At 36.2% G+C, this 19,932-nt stretch overlaps 2 protein-coding genes and 2 non-coding genes across 4 annotated transcripts in view; 3 read left to right on the top strand and 1 right to left on the bottom strand.

The window, feature by feature from the left end:
• Window positions 1-19,932, top strand: part of LOC126867884 (mannosyl-oligosaccharide 1,2-alpha-mannosidase IA) — a 691,228-nt gene that overhangs the window by 255,531 nt on the left and 415,765 nt on the right. The gene's annotated exons all lie outside the window — the stretch shown is intronic.
• Window positions 2,974-3,047, top strand: Trnai-aau (transfer RNA isoleucine (anticodon AAU)). The gene has a single exon. It is a non-coding gene; the product is annotated as a tRNA-Ile (tRNA).
• Trnae-uuc (transfer RNA glutamic acid (anticodon UUC)) lies at window positions 3,781-3,852 on the bottom strand. Its single transcript has one exon. It is a non-coding gene; the product is annotated as a tRNA-Glu (tRNA).
• LOC126867894 (facilitated trehalose transporter Tret1-like) lies at window positions 11,599-16,274 on the top strand. The gene has a single exon (XM_050622971.1). The coding sequence runs from the start codon at window positions 11,940-11,942 to the stop codon at window positions 13,401-13,403; it is 1,464 nt and encodes a 487-aa protein (XP_050478928.1). The 5' UTR covers window positions 11,599-11,939; the 3' UTR covers window positions 13,404-16,274.

Raw genomic sequence — 19,932 nt, 5'->3', positions numbered from 1 at the left:
CCAGTTTTACATTTTTCTCTTATTATCCATTCACCAATATTATCAGCTAGCAAATTATTGTGCAAGACAGTCCATTTGCCTTATCCTGTATAATACATTTTTACAGGTCGGACACTCTCCCATTTCCAACGATCCATGCATTCCACGAAGCGCTGTCGGAACAGCTATCAGAAACATTCTTTAATTATTTGACGTATTCGGAAAGAATCGCTTCTTTGACAAAAAAGAAACGGGGATAAGAACCATTAGCGAAAGTTGTGTTCGCGAGCGAAAAATTTGTCTCACGGTCGCGGTGATAATTCTCGGTCGTGCACGCGTCTAGAGTTAAGTGGACGAGAGGGGCGCGGCCAGGGAAAAGGTGAAGTGTTGCCACCCAAGTAGAAACTTCCTTCGTTGATTGTTCCGCGGCTCTCTACTGTAGTAGAGGTATACCGTAGCGGAGGTTGCACGACGTTGCTCCCATGGCTCTTCTCTTGACCGTTCCCCGTTTGGCCAGGCCATATGCGAATCGGAATGGCCCGTGAAAGAAAGAGAGGAACGGTCGTTAATTATCCCATTCCTGGTTGCGAGTTCGCCAAGTCTGTTGTTCGTTTCCTGTGACAATGGCCAAAGAACCTTGAACGAACAGCCACTGGGGATGTACAACAAACAGAATCGACGGGATCAGGAATACGTCTAGAAGCTTACGTTTCGTGGAATGCATGTGTGATGATGTTTATTATAGAAGTGAATCAGGCAGACAGTTTCATGTTCGGTGGATCGATGTTGAATTCAATCTTCGATATTGGTTTTTCTCAGAGTTTTCCGAGGGACCCAATATAGATGCTATTATTTCAATAGATATATGCGATAAACACTATGGTTATTATAGAAGTTTCGGTATCGTAGAATTATAAAAGTATTGCCTTTGTATATTAAATATCGATCGACAATCGTTATTATGATTAATATATTTGTTTCTTTGTTCCAGGTGAGCGAAATGCAATTATGGTTTCATTTCTCGTAGCTCCTGCTATCGTAAGTAAGTTACAAGAAATCTATTACCGTAGAAGAGTGCACATATGCGTATTTTTAATTTTCTAAAGTTACTTAAAAGTCATAGATAACTACTTAGAGTAATATTTGAAATATATCTGATAAAACGACCTATAAACTCCGATATTACACGAAAAAAAAAAAAAAAGAAAACTAAGCTCTCCAAGGTTCTCCACAAACGTCGTCTACACCTCTCGCGTAAACTACCTTTCATCCTCGATTAATTACGTACCACATAGTCGTCGAGAGACAAAAAAGAAATGATTAGACCCGAGACCTTCCTGTTCGATAAAACGCAGTTAGTAATTGGCCGAACGATCTTCTTCCGTTCTTGAACGCGCGTTTCCTCCTCGTTGAACGACAGCGACCTTTAAACCCCATACGTATCGCCTGGCGGTGGTCTCACGTAAGAGTTCTTCAAGGGATTGGCCAGCAGATTGCCTGCCGGTCTCCAACCACGCCGGAAAGAAAAGTTCGCTGACGTCGTATAAGGTCGTGCAAGGCACCTGCAACAGCTTAATAGTTTATGGCAGACCCGTGGACTCACTCGTCGACGATATTTTCCACGGGGGGTAGCGGTGAAACGACAGTTGGCCGTGGGGTAAGGCGCGATAAAGGGGAGTTTCCAACGTTCGAGTTCGTTAAAAGTACGAAATAAAAAGGAAGTCGTCGCGATAGCAAGAAAACAGGGCAATTATTCGAGGTGAAGTCTAGGACATTTTTATTAAAGTTTCTTATCAGACGTCGCGTGATGTAGGTATAATGCCACGCTCGAAGCGCTTCTCTCTGAGAGTTCCAAAGCCATTTTCTCGCGTTTCCGGCGTGCGCGCGTGGAAGCTACCTTGCGTTCGGATCGTTTCAGATGTTTGTCATGCTTTATAAGGATACTTGGAGATTTAAGAGCGTTTCCAAAGTTTTTTACACCTCTCCGTTGTGTTTTCGGACGAGGCTTGGCCGTTATTGCACTTGAGAAGCTTGAGCGTTCGAGGTAATTTTTATGATGTTGAAGGTTATGGAGCTTCATGTAGCATTCTTATATTCGTTTAAACGTTGTTTGTTAGTTTATTTCTTTAGAGTTATTAAGCTTGTTAAATATTTTTACGCGTATCACTGTAAGAATAAAGTACAATACTTTCGAGAGTCATAAGTGACTCTGTCCGTATCAGACCGCATGTTTTCGAAGACGTCTGGAAAGGCTGCGTCATGCTGAAGTATTCTCTGTACTATATACAAAAGCATAGGATAAGAGGCAAAGAAGGTCGGAGGACCTGCCACGAGACACTTGCATTTTCGTAGCAGACTTATTCTTTTCTGTGACGGCGAGCAGGCCATATCGTATTGTAGTCAGACATTAAATGACCGTCTTGAAATAGCATTACAAAGCGTACTTTTGACTGTATATAAGGAAACGTGGATTTTTACAAACTGTAGATTTTTTTACACTACCGTTCTCATTTTCTTGTTATTTCATATTTTTCTGTTTCGACGCAATTTTTCGTTGAAAAATTTATAAGTGAAATTAATGCGATATATGTTGTATAATGGTATCCCGCTGAAAGTAGCCATCCACATGTTATTTAGCAATAAAGCTAGACAAATTTACCGAATGTCCAGCTGGACAAATTGTAGAGTACAAATTAAATAATAAAAAAAATATCTATATATGTTGTATACTTCTATTATTTATCACAATTCTTTGAATATTGATTAATTAGAGAAAATTGAAGATAGGAATTATATTTCGAGAGATATTGTATTCTATGATTTACTATACTTGAATTTTTGATACACTATTGGATGTCTATGTTCTATATATTAAAGAAATAAAATATGTTTATTATAAATCTTTAATTATTCATATTAAATCAATAATAAGTAAAAACTATAAATATAGATATCTGCGTTGAATTTTCATTTTAAAGTAGTACCAGACGTGAAGGCCCATTAGCTCAGTTGGTTAGAGCGTCGTGCTAATAACGCGAAGGTCGCGGGTTCGATCCCCCCATGGGCCAAAATTTTTTATTTTTTTTTTTTCATTTTCATTTAATAGAAAAGAAAAATTACTCGTTATAATTTCACTCCCGAACATCGATACTATTTTTATCCTTTTATTTTTCGATTTATTTCGTGCGCAGAGACGAGAAGTTTCCCGGTGGTAACGTTATACGAAAACTTGGCGGTGAATACGTGCTCGTTCACAAGGAGGTGCGAAGTAAGAAAGGAATTTGAGTTTTAGTCGAGTGCAAAGAAACTTCGGGAACGACGTTCGTGTGTCTAATTGAGTAACTTTTCCCCGATCGACATGGCTTGTTTCGAGAGAACTGAAATAGAAGTATTTTCTTGCAATCCTGTAAAGAGGAAGACATCGTTTTCGTAATAGGGAAAAGTTTTTTCGTCTAGCCAGACTTAACGTCCCGCTTATTTACTCGATGAATTTAGGTGTCTGAAGTTCCACTATTACTTGGTCTACCTGAAACTCATTTTGATACAGCTTTAATTAAAAATAAATTTAATTAAAAGTAAGTATAATATGTTGCCTGAACAATATTAATTTTGAGTTTGTAATAATTAGATATTTTAAAGAAAAAGGGAAATAGAACGAGAGAACGAAATGGAATTCTGGAATTTTCATTATATTTTTTATCAAATAATTTTATTTGAGTAAAAAATAAGTGTAAAATGAGGAGTAATATCAATTATAAAGTTTTCATATATGAAAAGAAAAGAAAAAAAATCAAAAGAAATTTCCGGTACCGGGAATCGAACCCGAGCCTCCTGGGTGAAAGCCAGGTATCCTAGCCACTAGACCATACCGGATCAGATGTGAAGTGTGTTTCATGTTATGGTTTTCTACTGATAGTAAGCATACAAACTTCGCTCTTTTATTAACCTTTCAATATAATTTTACTACTCCAAATTATAAAATCCTATTAAATTTACTGAAACTATAAATATCTAACTAAAAATACTATCAAAACGGTCGACTCTCTGTGGTCGGCATATTTTTCTGCTGACACTAGCAACTAACTAGTAGGAACATTATTAATAAATATTCATCACTGCCATAGAGAAGTCACTGCCAATGGAAGACAAACTTGAAATATCGGCGCTGTTGCTACATCCAACTTTGAAGAAAAATTTTAAATGTCATCACAATGGCGACATTCCATCTCACAGGGTTAATTTAAAAAAGAAAAATCGTAGAGAAACAGTTTCATCCACTTTGTTTCCACGGCTATTATACACCTAGAATTTTTGTAACGCGCGTTTTTGTATCTGCCCGTAGCATGCCATAAATCCGGGACAGCGATTTAAACGTGGCTGCCGCTGTCGTCGGATTTAAAAACAGTTTACGTCCCCGTAGCGTCGTATCGGTTGGCGACAGCCCGCTATTGGTCGATTGTTTCTGGCAACAAATAATTGATTTATTTTGTTTTTTTATTCCATTCGTAGTCCTCTGCCCCCCTTTTTTTGTTTTGTTACCATCGGAAACATCGATGGCGCGGCGTATCGACATCGCGAGGAAAGGTCCATCGTTCGAGCGGAAAGGACGCCGGACGTACGTCGGAACGAGCGATACGCGGTGGAACAATTATCGGATATCCACGGTTGACAAATTACACGGTCAACCGGCTACTAGTTTTAATGAAGCTCTATCGAGCAGCCTGCTCGCGTGTCTATCGGGAAATGAAAAACGAAGTGTTCCACGTGCGAAAGGATACCTGTTCTTTCGATCGATAGCCTATTCTGTTTTTACTATTAACCTTTCAAAATTGATATTAACATTGTACGACGATATTTATTCTCTGATCGTAGTCCGCGATAAAATAATTGTTGCAGACCCTGCAAATATTTACGTTGTAAATTATACAAATTTAATTTTCGATACATACATACGTTTTGTACATTAATTTCTGCCACGTAGATACGATGATGTTAATATGAAATTTGTTTTGCATATAAAAACAGAAATATCATGAAAAAGCAACGCGTCAAATTAATAGCACACTATTTTAAATAATGAAAATTTGTTGATATTCGTCGAGAGGAATTGATAGTTAATAATTCGTAGAGCCGCCAGAATTTCGTATAATTGAAACGGTTCGCTTTGGAATTGATTTAAGAAGGCTTTCAATTTTCTTTTTTGTTTTTCGTTTCCAATGTAATAAAATGTATTCTTTCAATTGATTTCTGCTATTGAACTGTCTGTGTTTAGCATAAACAGCTTTAGCAAGATTCCTCAACAATTTTCCATTATATTTATATGAGGGGAACGTGCTGGCCATTTCAAAAGTGTAATATTACTCTTAAAATATGTTTCCATTACTTTTGCAGCATGGACCGCCGCGTTATCCCGTTGAAATATAAATTGTTCCCCAGAGATTCGTGTTGCATATGTTTCAATTTGTTCTTAAATAATTCCGGATATTTTTGATATGCAGTTTACGCCTATAAATATATTATGATAAATAATATTGATATTTATCAAATTATGAGAAATATATTTTCGATAAATTTTATATTAGCTCAAGCTTTTTGTGTCCTTTCGCAAATCCTGATAATAACAGTACTGCCTATCAGGGCTGTCCAAATTAAATTTTTTTCCTCGATAAACGATACTTTTCTCTATTTCTTTTTCCAATGAGTATGCTCCTCAGCAAACTGCAATCTTGTGTTTTTATGTGCCTTTGTTAGAGGAGGTTTTCTTTCCAGTTTCTTCCACTGCAGATGCTTACACTGTTTCAGGACACGTCGGACATTTCTGATATTCGTTTTTATCCCAGCTGCTTCAGCAATCTGTCTTGCAGCCATCGATGAGTTCGATGCTGCTCTTAGGATAGTACTTTTCGCGAGCACTTAAAACTTTGGATCTTCCACCATGTAATTTCGAAGTAAATTAGCAATAACTCGTGGATTAGCTATATTTAAAACAGAATAGTTTTCTTTTTGTAATGTTGATATTATTTGTATTTCCCCGTCTGTTAGCTGTTTTCCACAGTGGCTGCTTACGCGCAATATAAATAGTCTTTTGCCTTCTCCATTTTATCCTGATCTTTCATGAAGAAAGATCAACGTTTCAGCTACGTACATTTCGTTCATATTCAATAACTTCACATTCCTCAACCAAAGCGCATCTTCCATAACCTTCTATCTTAAATCACCGTCTCGTTCGTCGCATAGATCATTCGAAAGTGGTTCACGTGAACAGATCAGATCTATTCCTCGGCGAATTTATCGCCTTGGCCGATGTATTTCCCGGGTATTACGTCATTAAAGACGCATATTCGTATTCTCGTAGCGGTGAGCGTCTGGCAGCGTCGTTTCATCGCGTACGCCTGTGAGAAAATGTTTTTCTCATAGCCAGCAGCCGATTTTATGGAAGCTGCTGGTGTGCACGACACTTCGCCCTGTCTTTCGTAGAACGATCATTTTTCCATCGACTCGTACGGGCCGTGTGTTCGCAATAGTTTCACGATATTATTGTGAAAGGAATTCGTGTTATGAATTCAGGGGAAAGCTAATGTATTCTCAACCCCTCTTGTACGATTCAATTATTTAATGTTATTAGTTAATTTAAAAACTACAAGTTATTAGTATTAACCTTACGAGTGTTTACTAAAAATAATGAAATACATATGTATTCAAAGAGTTCACATACTGCGAACTTGTGAAAAAGAACTTTATGATCTAACTTTTATCCTGTCAAATCATTAATGTTAATTGGTTAATTATTGTGTAAGAAAGACTTTATTTCGTTTTTTCTTCAATTTTATTATCCTTTCCTATGTTTTCAGACTTCAGTTTTTATGTCTGGAAAGTCGAAGATTACGCTGTGCGCTCATTTAATTTATGTGATCACGTTACTTGTACGCGTTATATCCACACGACGTGCACACACGTTTCTTCGAGTCGTTATTTAACTATTCATCCATATGTCACGGTATTGTGTAATATGCATGTAATGAGTCGTAAAAAATAATTCGTGTTTTCGATCTAGTAAGCTCAAGTATAAATTAACGATGCTAGTAACTAGCATGAATTGTGTTTACATACCCGTGCTCCGTGTGCTGCGATAATGTGTACAGCTTTTTTACTTGCTAATTAAATAAAATCATATCTTTTCTTTTAACAGTATATATACAAGGTGCGATGTTAAGCGGTGCAATTGCAAACCCAAAACTTCAGAAATTTTAATGTATCATACCAGTACTCCAAGTCAAATAATCATTTAATCTATTTGAATACCAGAAAAGATTTAGTTGAAGTAGTACAGCTAGCTTACTTTTATATTTAAATATCATGCCAAAATTCGAATAAAGATACATTGTTTTATGATATCTTCTTTGCTTAATCGAAGATAAATTGGACGGAAATTTCCTTAACATTGTGGAAGCTTGCAAATTTCTATCAGAAATGCATATTTCTCAACGCATCCTCGCTCCCTTCGTACGTGCAAGCTTCATGCAGTTTATTCCGAAGACCTCTATCGATCATCATGTCCCATACGTCAATTTTACACGCTCCTGTCTTCCACCTACGCTTTCTCATGCTACCTTCCTCTGTCTCCACGAGGATAGAACCTTACTATGGCAAAAAGCACCCGTCACAATCTTCGGGGAGCACGGGTTTCCAAAGTGGAAAGCTTTTTGTTACGCTAGGTGTACGGGCTGATTATATTGAACAATTAGTCTTCGAAACTGCCATTTATTCAGGAAAAAGATTTTACGTCGTAGTAAATAAAAAGATGGAATTCTGATCATCTGTTTTGCTCAACACGATCGGTGTACTACATTGGATTTTATTATCTCTATTATAGTTGATATTTTTATATCTATATCCTTATGCTATATTCTACATTATTTTATATTTTACTTTAGTCAAGTACGAATCGTCCTTGCAAGATCTTCTTGTGAATAAAACGTGGTTGTTATAATGGATAAAAAATTCTTCTTCTAAATGTTCTATTAATCTCAATCTAAAAGAAGCTTGTAAATTCTAATTCAAACAGTAGAATTTCTCAATTTTTTGGAAATTCACTCTTTAAGAATCTACTAGATGTTTCACTAAAGGAAAAATGACTTTCAAACTAACTTCCATTTTCTCGAATAATTCTCCACGATCAACTTCATATCACTTGCACCTCTTCCATGTGGGAACTTCATCAAATTCATCAAACTGTATTATACCTCTCTCCTCATCAAGCACGCACATACACACGCTCTATTACAACTTCATTTAATTGATTCCTCTTCTCTTATTCAACATGAAAATCCCACCTAACTAAACGTTTCGCCATTCACCAACACCTTCACACGTCAAACTGCCTCAAAATAATTCGCTTCAAAATCGGCCTCTACAATATGCATTCACTTCGCTACTTTGCTCGTAATTTGCTCATCGTGAAACTTTCCCCATCGTGTTTCAAAATCGTCTCCTTTATCTTGGTAGCTGGAAGCCCGAGAGCAAACGCATCCCACGCGAGTTGTTTTTTCTCGGTCTCGGCCGCATCAATCTTCCTCTTACCGCCGTGAGATTTCCGCCAGCGAAAGCTCGTTCTCGCCTCGCTTTCATAAAATTTAATAAATTCGTACGTTTGACCTCTGATTCGTCGAGCGATCGCTAAACGGCGAAATTTTATTACTTTCATTTCGAGATTTTACTGTAGCGAAGGAACAGCGAGTGTTCGTTCGCTTGGTCTAAACGAATCATTACGATTTCTACGAGAATCTCGGAAAGCCCCTCGCTCGCTCGCTCGCTCGCGATTAAATCTCTCTCCATATTGCACTCATCTCGCAACGAGTAGAGCTAATAAAGCGGCGTATCGCTTTAGATCACGCTCGCGAGTTACGGGATACCGTTATTAGCGGTCTAACGAGACTTAGGCCATATCGACGCTTCCACCTCGAGAATACCAGCACAGTGGTTGATTAAATTACTCGAAGCTCGCAAGCTGTGTTTACGCCAAGTATTGTTTCATTTGGAAAATTCAGAGGATCGAAAGAGGTGATGTTGCCGGTAGTGCTGCAGGCTTCAGATTTACGAAGAGTTTAAGAGTGGATGCTGGATCGTGGGATTTTCATTGACTATGCAGTGTTTCGCTCATTCACAGTCGCTTTTAAATCACTTTTAATAGTATAAATATACAGACTCATGAAACAACGTAGAAAATTATTATGTATATGTTATGTATACCGTGTTTGTAAAAAAAACTATTTGACCGCACCTTGGTTTTCCAATGAAGCATTTTTTTTTTTGTCAGATTCTACGTTTCATTTTCATATAGCTATATACGTTTCTACACAAATACGTTTTATAGCCTGCGTATATTGCGGGTGTTCTATAAAATTTTATGTATTCGTTTCATTTATCTCAAAGATATTTAAATATCGGTGTCACGTCTTTCTTTGTTTTTATCTCTGTAATAAAGATCTTTGTAAAAATAATGACTCGGTCAACACCTGAAACATCACTTAAATACCCATATCCAAAAAATTTAATAACACCCATACGTGAAAGCGATGAAGCTTTCCGCGGGCGTACGAGCCACGACAAAGACGCGAGGCGGTGATCTTCACAGAAGCACAGAAGAAAAATATCACGCAGCTGGGAGTAATTAAAGGAGACGTTCTCTCTTGAACAAGCGAGATGCCTGCACGTTGTCGTCGAGCGAGACGCGAGCTCCGGCGACAAAGTTTATTATTCCGCATCAGTCGAATGCGTGGCGTGTCGCAGGAACGTCGCCGTGGAACGAGGGAAAGAAACTAGTTTCCCGGTCGTGCTTACTTTATCCGGCCAGCTCTTTTCGAGCACCACGAAATGCTCCTCTCGTACGCGAGAGAAACGGAGAGAACGACACTCTCCTCGTAATATTCCGTACTCGTGCGCTCTTATAAAGGCACACACTGTTAAAAAGACCCTCTCTTTGCCGCTGGGGCGAGGAGGGCCTCACATGGTAACGAGACTTTCGAGGGTCTTCCGCATTAAAAGGCGCGTTTCTTCGTGGCAGACGAAGAAAACACAGAATAGAGAGAGATGCAGAGGAGAGAAAAAAAGGAGCACGCAGTTGCACGGCATATTTGCCGTGCATCAAAGACCTGGAATGCCCCGTAATGGAATTGAGAGGAGTCGGGGTTGGGCTTCTTCCTGTTTACCAAGCTGATTTCTTGATTTTTATTGGCCCCACGATTGCAGGCGAGGGAATTTTAAACAGCCTCGGAACCTCGAGAACGACGTCCAGCGTATAAGATTCAAATTGATGAAGAGCTGTCGGCTTTCCTTTTCTTAGCCCTTTCGAATCTTAATTACTGTTTAATTGATTAAACGAAGGACTTAATTACGCAGAGTTTTATTAAATTTGTCTGTTTGACTTCAGTCTTTTCTTTTTTTTTTGTCTTTTTTCTTCTTGACAATTTTAGCTTGTTGCTAGAAGAAGAAATTAACCGGTGCAGCCGGAGAAATCTTTTTTAACGTACCTTTTATCATTTTATTAAGAGGGCGTGAAATTGTACGTTTTTATTTTTGTATTACGTCTATATTTATGATAATAACGACATACTTTATTGAATAATTGAACTTCATTTTTCCACGTTCCAATAATAATTATCTTTAATCGTTGGACTTTATAGTTTTTAAAGTTTAAAGAATCACATAACCATGACTAATCGCCAAAGGCCTGAAGGTATCTAAGGTCTTGCGATCGAGTCCAATATTCTGGACTCGATCTAATTCCACTGTAGGCTTGACGAGTACTTCGAACTCATTAATTTCCGTGCTTGTAATAGTGCATTATAAAAAAAGGAATCAGTAATATAGTGTCGTTTGAATCATTGTAATATCTTTTGTAATAATTTCTGTTTGAATCTGAATTTGGCATTTGAAGTCTTTTAATATTTCTATGTAGATACTTGAAATTTCCCGTAGCCATGATATTTTATTACTTTTGATTGTTTGAAGTTTTGAAAAGTTTTGAAAATTCTGAAAAGTCTTGGAAGTACATATAACTTTATCTGGCAACCCAATAATTTTATATTAATAATTATATTCTTTTATCTATACATATTCATTATCTTGAATAGCTCTAGTTTAATCAACAACTTGGTCCTTCAATTTTTTTTTTATTATTTAATTTGTATTTTACAATTTGTCCAGCTGAACAATTGGTAAATTACTTTAAATTGAAAGGAATCAAAACGACAATGTCATTATGCAATATTTAGGGACATTGAGCAATCGTGGTAAATATCCTTCTTACTGTCTTTCCTATAATTCGATTCAATAATTCGTAATTCTGTATGTGAATTTTACCTTTTTTTTCGGCGGTAGAGTTCAATCGCACGATGAAATATAAATTTTCTTTTGGTACGCATTTCTACAGTCTTGTCTTTGCTCGTGGCCGACAAATAACGCAGTGAATCACAACATAGAAGCAGAGAATGAATTGCATAATTCTGGTGCAAATGACTGTTCGTCAACGCTCGGATTATTTCCATATTCAACTACGTATGATTGGTCATGTACACTGCTCTACGTGGTAGGAGGGATAGAATAAATCTAGAAAGAGAATTTTGAAAGAGAATTGTCGCGTTCTTTCCATCAGTCATATCTCTTCTACACACGGTACATGTGCAACAGTTTTAATTTATATTCTCCGGCATTTAAAAAATTTAGTAAAGAATCTAGTGAAAGTGAAAACGTGAATTTTATATGCTGCATGATCAAATAAAAATACCGAAACCATTCTTTAAAACATTAAAAACACAAAAGCTGTTTGTTAAAATATTGCAAAAAACAAAAACACTTATCCATTTTCGTTCAAAATTCGGATTACTTAAGATGTCGGCTATTCTGATTGACAATCAAAACTGAATTTCAAAGTGTATGTCAACATCGCCTAATTCCAATAAATGAGAGCACATCGATCAATAAAGATGGAAACAATCAGAAAATCGGACGAATCTCAATGGATATTTAGCACTAGGCAGCTCTTAGCGACGCTAAGCCCGCTACTAGCAGCGTTCCTGATCGGTTTAACAAATGGTTTCCACACCATTCTTTTGACACAGCTTATTCCTACATCCACAACAGACACGAACAACCACGAGATCTGGATAACCAGCAACGATGATTGGTATCAATCGCCGTTTTCTGGCGCCATGTTTGCTATCATAGGCTGTTACTTGTCAATAATCGCCATGGAAAAGCTAGGCAGGAAGAAATCCATGATGGTAATTTTTCAAATATCTTTAATCGGATGGATCGTCATTGGGTTTGCAAGGAATATTCTGTACATCAAGATTGGAACAGCAATTTGCAGCTTAGGTGTTGGTCTCTTTAGTCCCCTAATACCGGTTTACATCGGTGAAATAACAGATCCTTCGTTAAGAAGCTTGTTCTTAAGTATGATAAACACGATGATGACATCTGGTGTTCTAATGGCCGTGACTTTTGGCTCTTTTCTTCACTGGAGAATCGTCAACTACATCTGTGAGGCATATTTATTGATATGTTGGTCGGCCTGTGTTATATCTCAAGAAAGTCCAATCTGGTTGATGAACAGAGATCGAAAGAAAGAGGCGCTGTATCATTGGGTCCATCTTCGAGGATGGAAATCAGAAGGAGAATATCGTGCCATGGAAACAGCTGTAAGAAGAAATGTCGAGCAAAGTAAATTCGTCGGATCTACGATCATTTCCAGATTGAAGTACGATCTGTGTTCAAAAGACTTCCTATGGCCTCTGTCCGTGTCGTGTATGTTGTTCTTCGTGTATTACTTCTCCGGATACAAATTAGTGAAATACCATATGCTTGATATTATCTCAACGACTGTTCAGTCTCGCAGCCTCGTTGCTGAAATAATTATAACGTCGATGATCTTTGTTACGGATATCGTTGCTTGTTTTTTTGTATGGAAGTGCAACAGGAGAACGTTGGCCATAATTTCTGCAATGGGCACAATCTCTTCTCTATTTGTATTGATTCTTTACGTGTACCTTAATCTTGAAGTATCCTGGCTGATTATTACTTGTTGCTTGTGCTACTATGTATTTTTTGGAATCGGTCTGATACATTTGCCATGGATATACTGCGGAGAATTGTTCCCCAGTAAATTAAGGAGCTCCGGCAGCAGTATCGTGTTTGGATTTTCGTATATTTGCACCGTAGTGGACACGATACTAGCGCCAGAATCGATCATACCGCTGGAAATGCAGGAGCTTTGTATAATTTATTTTACCTTGATGGTGGCCGGGAGTAGCTTCTTGATCTGGAAACTACCGGAAACAAAGGATAAGACTTTGTTGGAGATTGAAAGGATGTTTGACAACGAATCGGGCGACAACAATGTGAATGTGAATGTTATGATGATCTGAACAAACAAACATCCTTTGTTCTTGTGATCGTGTATGTTTGCGTTTTGTATTTATATTTTGCGAAATTGAATCGCTTGGTAAACTATAATGATCGTTGTAGGGCAAGAGTTAGCCTCTTCGAGCGAAATGCAAAATGAAACATTCGATAATTGCACAAAAATCGGCACGCGAGTTTTGCAATGATGCCGATGTAGCTTTAACTGAGAAATCAAAATTTGTTATTTTTCATTTATAATCAATGAAACCTTTGCCAATATGTTTCTTACATTTTTCTGAGTAAAATCACACGAAACGCGATATAATCCGCAGCATATTTGCTTACGCAATGAACGATAATAAAATACTTATCAATAAGTAAATATAATTCAAATTATATCGCGTTTGATCTCATTTTAATCAGAAAGACCTCAAAAATACGTCAGTAAAAGTTTAATTTAGAAAAAGTCAGAAGTAAAAAAGTTTCACTTTCGAATTGGTTCCTAAATACATTGTCTCAGCGATATCTGACGTTGGATCATGTTACATTACTCGGCGGTCTCTGCGGACCATCGAGCTTCGTGGTGCATCAGAAGAACCTCTCCTATGTGGTGCTTTTTTTTTATTATAGACTGTTTTCTATATTGATTTTTATATGGTCAAGCGATAAGATTTTGCGAGAGTTATTCAGGTTGACAAATAAACTCTGAATGTTTATACAATTACGGTAAGCGTAAAGATATGAGAATGTGTAAAGATAAGCATAAATGCTTAATAATCGAGTGAAGTGTGACAGAACATAAATATGGCACGTGTTTATTATATACATGTTGATATTTTCCTTATAATCGACGCTATCTGACGCATTTGATCACTTGAGTATACACATTTACATGTATATGTGTATTCGAATGATTGCATCAGCGGTAATACTAAAACAGTGTCGGGTAAACATTATTTTTTGCTGTCAATATCTTGAATAAGATGTTAATTATGAAAGAATATTAATTGGAATAATTGAATTTGTTGAACTTGTTGAATTTGTGTAATAGATACGACTAAAGTAACGTCATTGATAAAATTACATCACATCATAACTATATACATCGCTAGACTCTAATGCTAAGTCTTTTAGTATTTAATTCCTAATTGATGTAGAATCATCAAGAATTATAATACAAATCGCAAGGATAAAATATTTAAGAGGAAAAATAATCCTCTACCCATACACTTTGAAAAATGAAACGTTAATAGTTGCAATTCTATTTTCAATTAACTGAATTACATTTTGGGAAGTTTTTTGAGAAAGGAATTAAACTCAACTTTAATATTGTTATAAAATTTTCTATAATCGATTTTTCTTACAAATTAACTCTACTGCAGTCGACTAATTTTTCTATAATAAAATCACTGTTGTTCAGAAAATTATGCACATTAACGTGATGTTGCTTTCTTTATTCGTAATGTAATGAATTTTTTTAACGACAAAGGAATATGGCAAAAAATATAACAACGTCAACCTTGATTTCTTTTATTTAGAAGATTTTATCGAGAAGATATCCTTTATTTAGTATTCTTTTTCGCTACAAAAATTGTTAATAATTTCTCTAAATGTAGTTAAGAACTCGTAATATATTTAGAGGCCGTCCGAGAGTAATAAAGGTCAGATTAAAAATTTCGTCGATTTTCTCATTTGTAGTTTTATTAGAACGCAACGTTCTATTCTTTACTCTGTTTCCCTTGGTTTTCAGCAACCTCAAATACACGCGCTATTAGAGGCACGCGAACTGGTCATTATCATCGAAACTTTATTTGCTTCTCGACAAGGAATCCTCACTAGATTTTTATCTTTTTTTCTTAATGAAGCTTCTCTTTGTTCCGTCCTTGTTCTTGACAAAGCTTCTTTAAAAATAGATTGCTTCTTTTTATACAGAATATTTATAATCGTGTTATTTCACTTAATGTTTTTTGCATGAAAGGATTATCTCATTTTATTATGTAAAAGAAGTTTCAACGAGGTCAAGATTTTAATAATTAGATAAAATGTAATAGTGACAAACAGCAAAATAAATATCAATATTATGAATCAATGTAATAATTAATAATTAAAGTAAGATAATTTGTACGCGAAATGGATCGCAAAATGTCTAAGCCTAACTTTCTTACCATTCTTAACTTACAAATAATTTGAAAGAATTTTATTATCCTTATTAATATTTAATAATCCTATTATATTACACAATCATTTGTTAGATCCAATAAAATTGGAAATTTTCTTTAATGAAAATAAAAATTTGAAGCAAAAGGAGAAATTTTACTTGATTCGTCGATAAGTTTGCCTAGTTTGCCTACGAAGGATTAATTATTTATATATTTTGTAATTAATGCTGGACTCACATTTAACAAGAAAATTACGAATTTAATTAGTAATAGAGGATATCAAAAATTGTTCGCTGAAAATTTTAATTGTATCCTATTACGGTGGCAAAAAATTTATCGCTATCAGTTATGTAACTTATAACGATAAAGACAATTAGAGTTTAATTTCCTCACACGGAACGTGTCCGAAATGAGCATAATCTTCATGAATGCATAATATCTCGATATACACCATTCCTCGATATACTCATTCCTATAATGAGATTCTTTTTGTTTCTGTCTGTTCTGTCTTTGTATTACGGTGAAAAAAATATTCTTTAAAATTCGTAGACTCCTGATTTTCAGATGAAACATAGATATTGTAATAGCCTAAGTTTGTATGGGAGAAAAATACATTGTTTTTTAACGTTCGTAAAAATATTTTACGTAAAGGGTGCGTTGTTGAATGTGTACTGTATATCTGTTTTATGTATAATATTACTTTTTACACAAAAAAAAATAAATAAATAAATAAATGGAGAACTTAAAGGAAGGTAGCACACCATCAAAGACCAAGCTTTATTTATTATTTGTTTCATTGTATCTTAACACTGTAAGGAGCTTTTTTACCCACTGCTTTTTAAACTTCCAACGTTGCATTATTCACGAAGTCTGCAAAAAAAAGTACGATTAAAGTAGAAATACATTTAACCTCAGATCGTATATGTTATGTAATTATGTTATATAATTTAAACGTTATGTACTTAATGTGTAATCTAGGAACAAGCTTTTGCACTCCCAGAGGTTTCGGCTTTCCATATCAACTATCTAACTAATCAGTTGCTAATCTGTATTATCAGTGGAAGAGAAACTGTTGATTCTTAACTCTATCAGTTTAATTAGTGTTCTGGTTACAAGAAAAAAAAGAAAAGAAAAAAATGAAGAAGTAGAAGTTAAGCGAACAAGAATTCAATATTTACCTGTTGAACGCATTTATTCCTTAAAAATGCATCATTTCTAGAATTATGCGGTTTTCCATTAAAGATAAATAATCTTTCCATAATAATGTTTATTCTAACACTTTTTTGTTTTCTCAGTTGTGCAGCGGCATAAAAACTCAACTGCTGCGTCAACGCCATCATCTACAGTTAGATAATTAAAATGCAATGTATGCGTCAGCACCAGTGAATATTTTAAGTGAAAAATAAATTTTATATTACCAATGATCGTATTACTTGCACAAGTTTATTTCTTAACAGGTTTGTGAGGGGAATAATAAAAACATTTTCGGATTTCAAAATGGCTAAACCAGGATCTATTTGTACCAAAAATTGTAAAACTCTATCGTTGATTTCAATCGACGATAATTATTACACGTTATAATTGTTGGTGCGACTGAAGTTTTAAATATCTTTTCTCAGAATTTGATATAATTATTAAGAACGCTGAATATATTTCTAGAATAGGAAAAAATCAATTTGATGCTCAAGAGCTTATTGTTACGTGAACAAGGCCAACTATATAGTACGGTCGAAAGTGATATTCTGTAACCATGAAGTATTTCCGTCAAAAATAATTTTCGACTGATCATCCTTCTTTCCCTTGTTTCGATGATAATAAAGAGGGATTTAGGAGCTCGCTGAGGGATCCATCCCTGCGTGGTGCTGGCAGCCACGATTTAGAGGCAAATTTGTCGGCGAAATGAAAATGTAACCTCATAACTCTGCCTCCTGTGTGCATCGCGTTATGCATAATCCAACCGCATCCACCGGTTTTTATATACTTCATAAACATTCCCCCGGATTTTCCTGTCGTCTCTCGATGTCATCATCCCACCGCCTCTTTTAAACAGGGAACGACGACGTCTTGCTGGATGCTATCTGTCCATGGTAAAATCGCGTCTGTTTGCATTACGCGTATGTTGGAAATGTCCAATTTTAAGTAGAAGTAACATTCAATGTAAACGTTCATATTGTTGTGTTACTGTGTAGTATAATTTCGATATTCTTTATACTTTTTGATATAATTTTTCTGATTGTCTACGATCCGTTGCCACAATTTTCTTCATTATTGCTCTATATCTTTTCTGTGAATATTATCTGTATGTTGTAAGAATTTTATTTATCGTTGGCGATGATTTATTGTATACGATGATATTGGATGCCACGTTATGCCTTAAACAAGTAGTAACAATCAAACTATAATGCTTTTGTAATATTAAATTTGCCAGATTGCCCATTCTCTCATTTATCTTTGAGAAAGAAAAGAGACGAAAAACGAAATCTCTGAGGAAAAATTCCAATTGGATAATTTACATGCAGAACGTACATAGCAATTTCGAAATGTGCGTTAGATCGCGGGATAAATCGCGTAGCTACCGTTTGCCGTATATTCCGTATGCGTTTAACATGTTTAAATTTTCAAAGTAGCAACGGAATATTCAAACGCACGTTCCGAAAGAAATTTTAATCTCCGCTGGACACCGAGGCTCGCCCCGAACGTAGTCTGCCCAATTTTATCACGTTACATTCGGCCGTTGTACGCGGAGAGCGACGCGAGCAACGCAAACATTTTCCAAAATTCATTTCATCGCGTGGAATTATCGTCGCGAAACCGGACTCCGCACCGCGAGAACAGCAAGTAAATTTGCTCGTTGTAAAATCGAGCCACCAGCTCCTCTCTTTCTCTAACCCTTTTCGTCACGGTAAATGTTTCATAAAGCGCGGAATTTGAAATCGACTAGTTTTATACGTGGTATGAAACAAATCATTGGCAAAGGAAAAGATGGAAAGAAGAATACAGAAATAAAATGTTGAATGAAAGTATCGATATATATGTATTTACATTAATCTATAATAAATGGCAGTTTCTTGCTTAAATGAAACATTTCAATGTTCAATAACTTTCATCGAGTTTTTCTATCATATGCGAGATATGGAAGATATAGAATTTCTTTTTTTTCTATAATATAAACATTTTCTTTCGCTTCGTTTTTAATTTCTATCTTTAGGTGTACATCCTACGAAGCGCCGCTCTTTTTTCTCATATTCTTCCTCTTTTCTTTTTTGGTCCCTTCTTCTTCACTGTCGTAAGTTAATCTTTGGCACGCGTAAAAGATATTTTAACTAAACATTCTTTAAGCTAGGTAATTTTCGATTCGAGTATTTTCATATCTTTCTATAGAGAGTAAAACAAGAATCCTATCTTATCTTTATCTTATCTCGAAGGAATCTTACGTTCAATATATACGTTGAACGTATACGAAGCGTAATTCCGCTTAAGGAAACGTGATCTTAAAATCTTCAAAACGCCATTGCTTCTGAAGCGAACACGTTCACACGTCGTCCGGAAGCATTTGAATTCCGTCTAATGAATTTTTTCGAAGCTTCGCTACTCGGTTGAGTTACATGGGTCGCCTTATATTTCAATATTCTGATCGTTACCATACACACTCTAGAACATGTATTATTCATCGAAAAGAAAAAAAGGAGAGGATTATGCGCGTTCGGCGTGGCTGCGTTGTCCATTAGGAAATTTATACGAACCAGAGGGTGGAAACGTTGATTAAATCTGGCTTTCCCCGGCCCGGGGAAGACCAAAGTCTCTCTGACGGAATTGAAGAAACGATCCTTCGTTTCATTGCGGACGATCGCGACGAAATCAAGAGGAGAGAAAAAAAAAAAGAAAAAAAAAGAAAAGAAGAGATAGGGACTCGAAGTAAAAAAAAGAAGGGGATTTTATCTGGATTCACACAGGTCTTGCCAATGGAAAAAGATGTAATAGAATGGTAACAGTTCACACCCGAAAGGAAGGAATAAAGCCAAGGACCAGACTTACCTTCGAAACACAGGCAACGTTATCCCGCATCGAGATAAGACCTTCCTCCGCTGGATTGAATTAAATCTTCCTTCGTGCCAGCTCCTTAATTTAATCTCCCCCTCCCCCATGGTTTTATATAATTGACGCTATTCGTGGCCGGTGAAATTTTTAGATTGCTTCATCGAGCTCTTTCGCACGGTTAGTCCCTTCTTGCCTGTCTCGCTTTTTGTATCTCTGCCTTCGGCTATGCTCGAATATTGACACAATTAGATCTATACTCCGTATCTGAGCGGGGATTTTTTTACTCGTTTTACCACGGATTGCGTTTGTCCGTGGTTTCGCCGTTTGAGTACCTCGTTCTGCTACGGTTACGGGT

This window comes from Bombus huntii, chromosome 7 (genome assembly GCF_024542735.1).
Source record: "Bombus huntii isolate Logan2020A chromosome 7, iyBomHunt1.1, whole genome shotgun sequence".
NCBI classification, from domain to species: domain Eukaryota; kingdom Metazoa; phylum Arthropoda; class Insecta; order Hymenoptera; family Apidae; genus Bombus; species Bombus huntii.
The sequence above is the reverse complement of the archived record's forward strand: the minus strand, read 5'-3'. Positions and strand labels throughout refer to the sequence as shown.

What these genes read in the sequence shown, in the direction of transcription:
- LOC126867894 (XM_050622971.1), top strand. Translation starts at nt 11,940, where the DNA reads ATGAGAGCACATCGATCAATAAAGATGGAAACAATCAGAAAATCGGAC.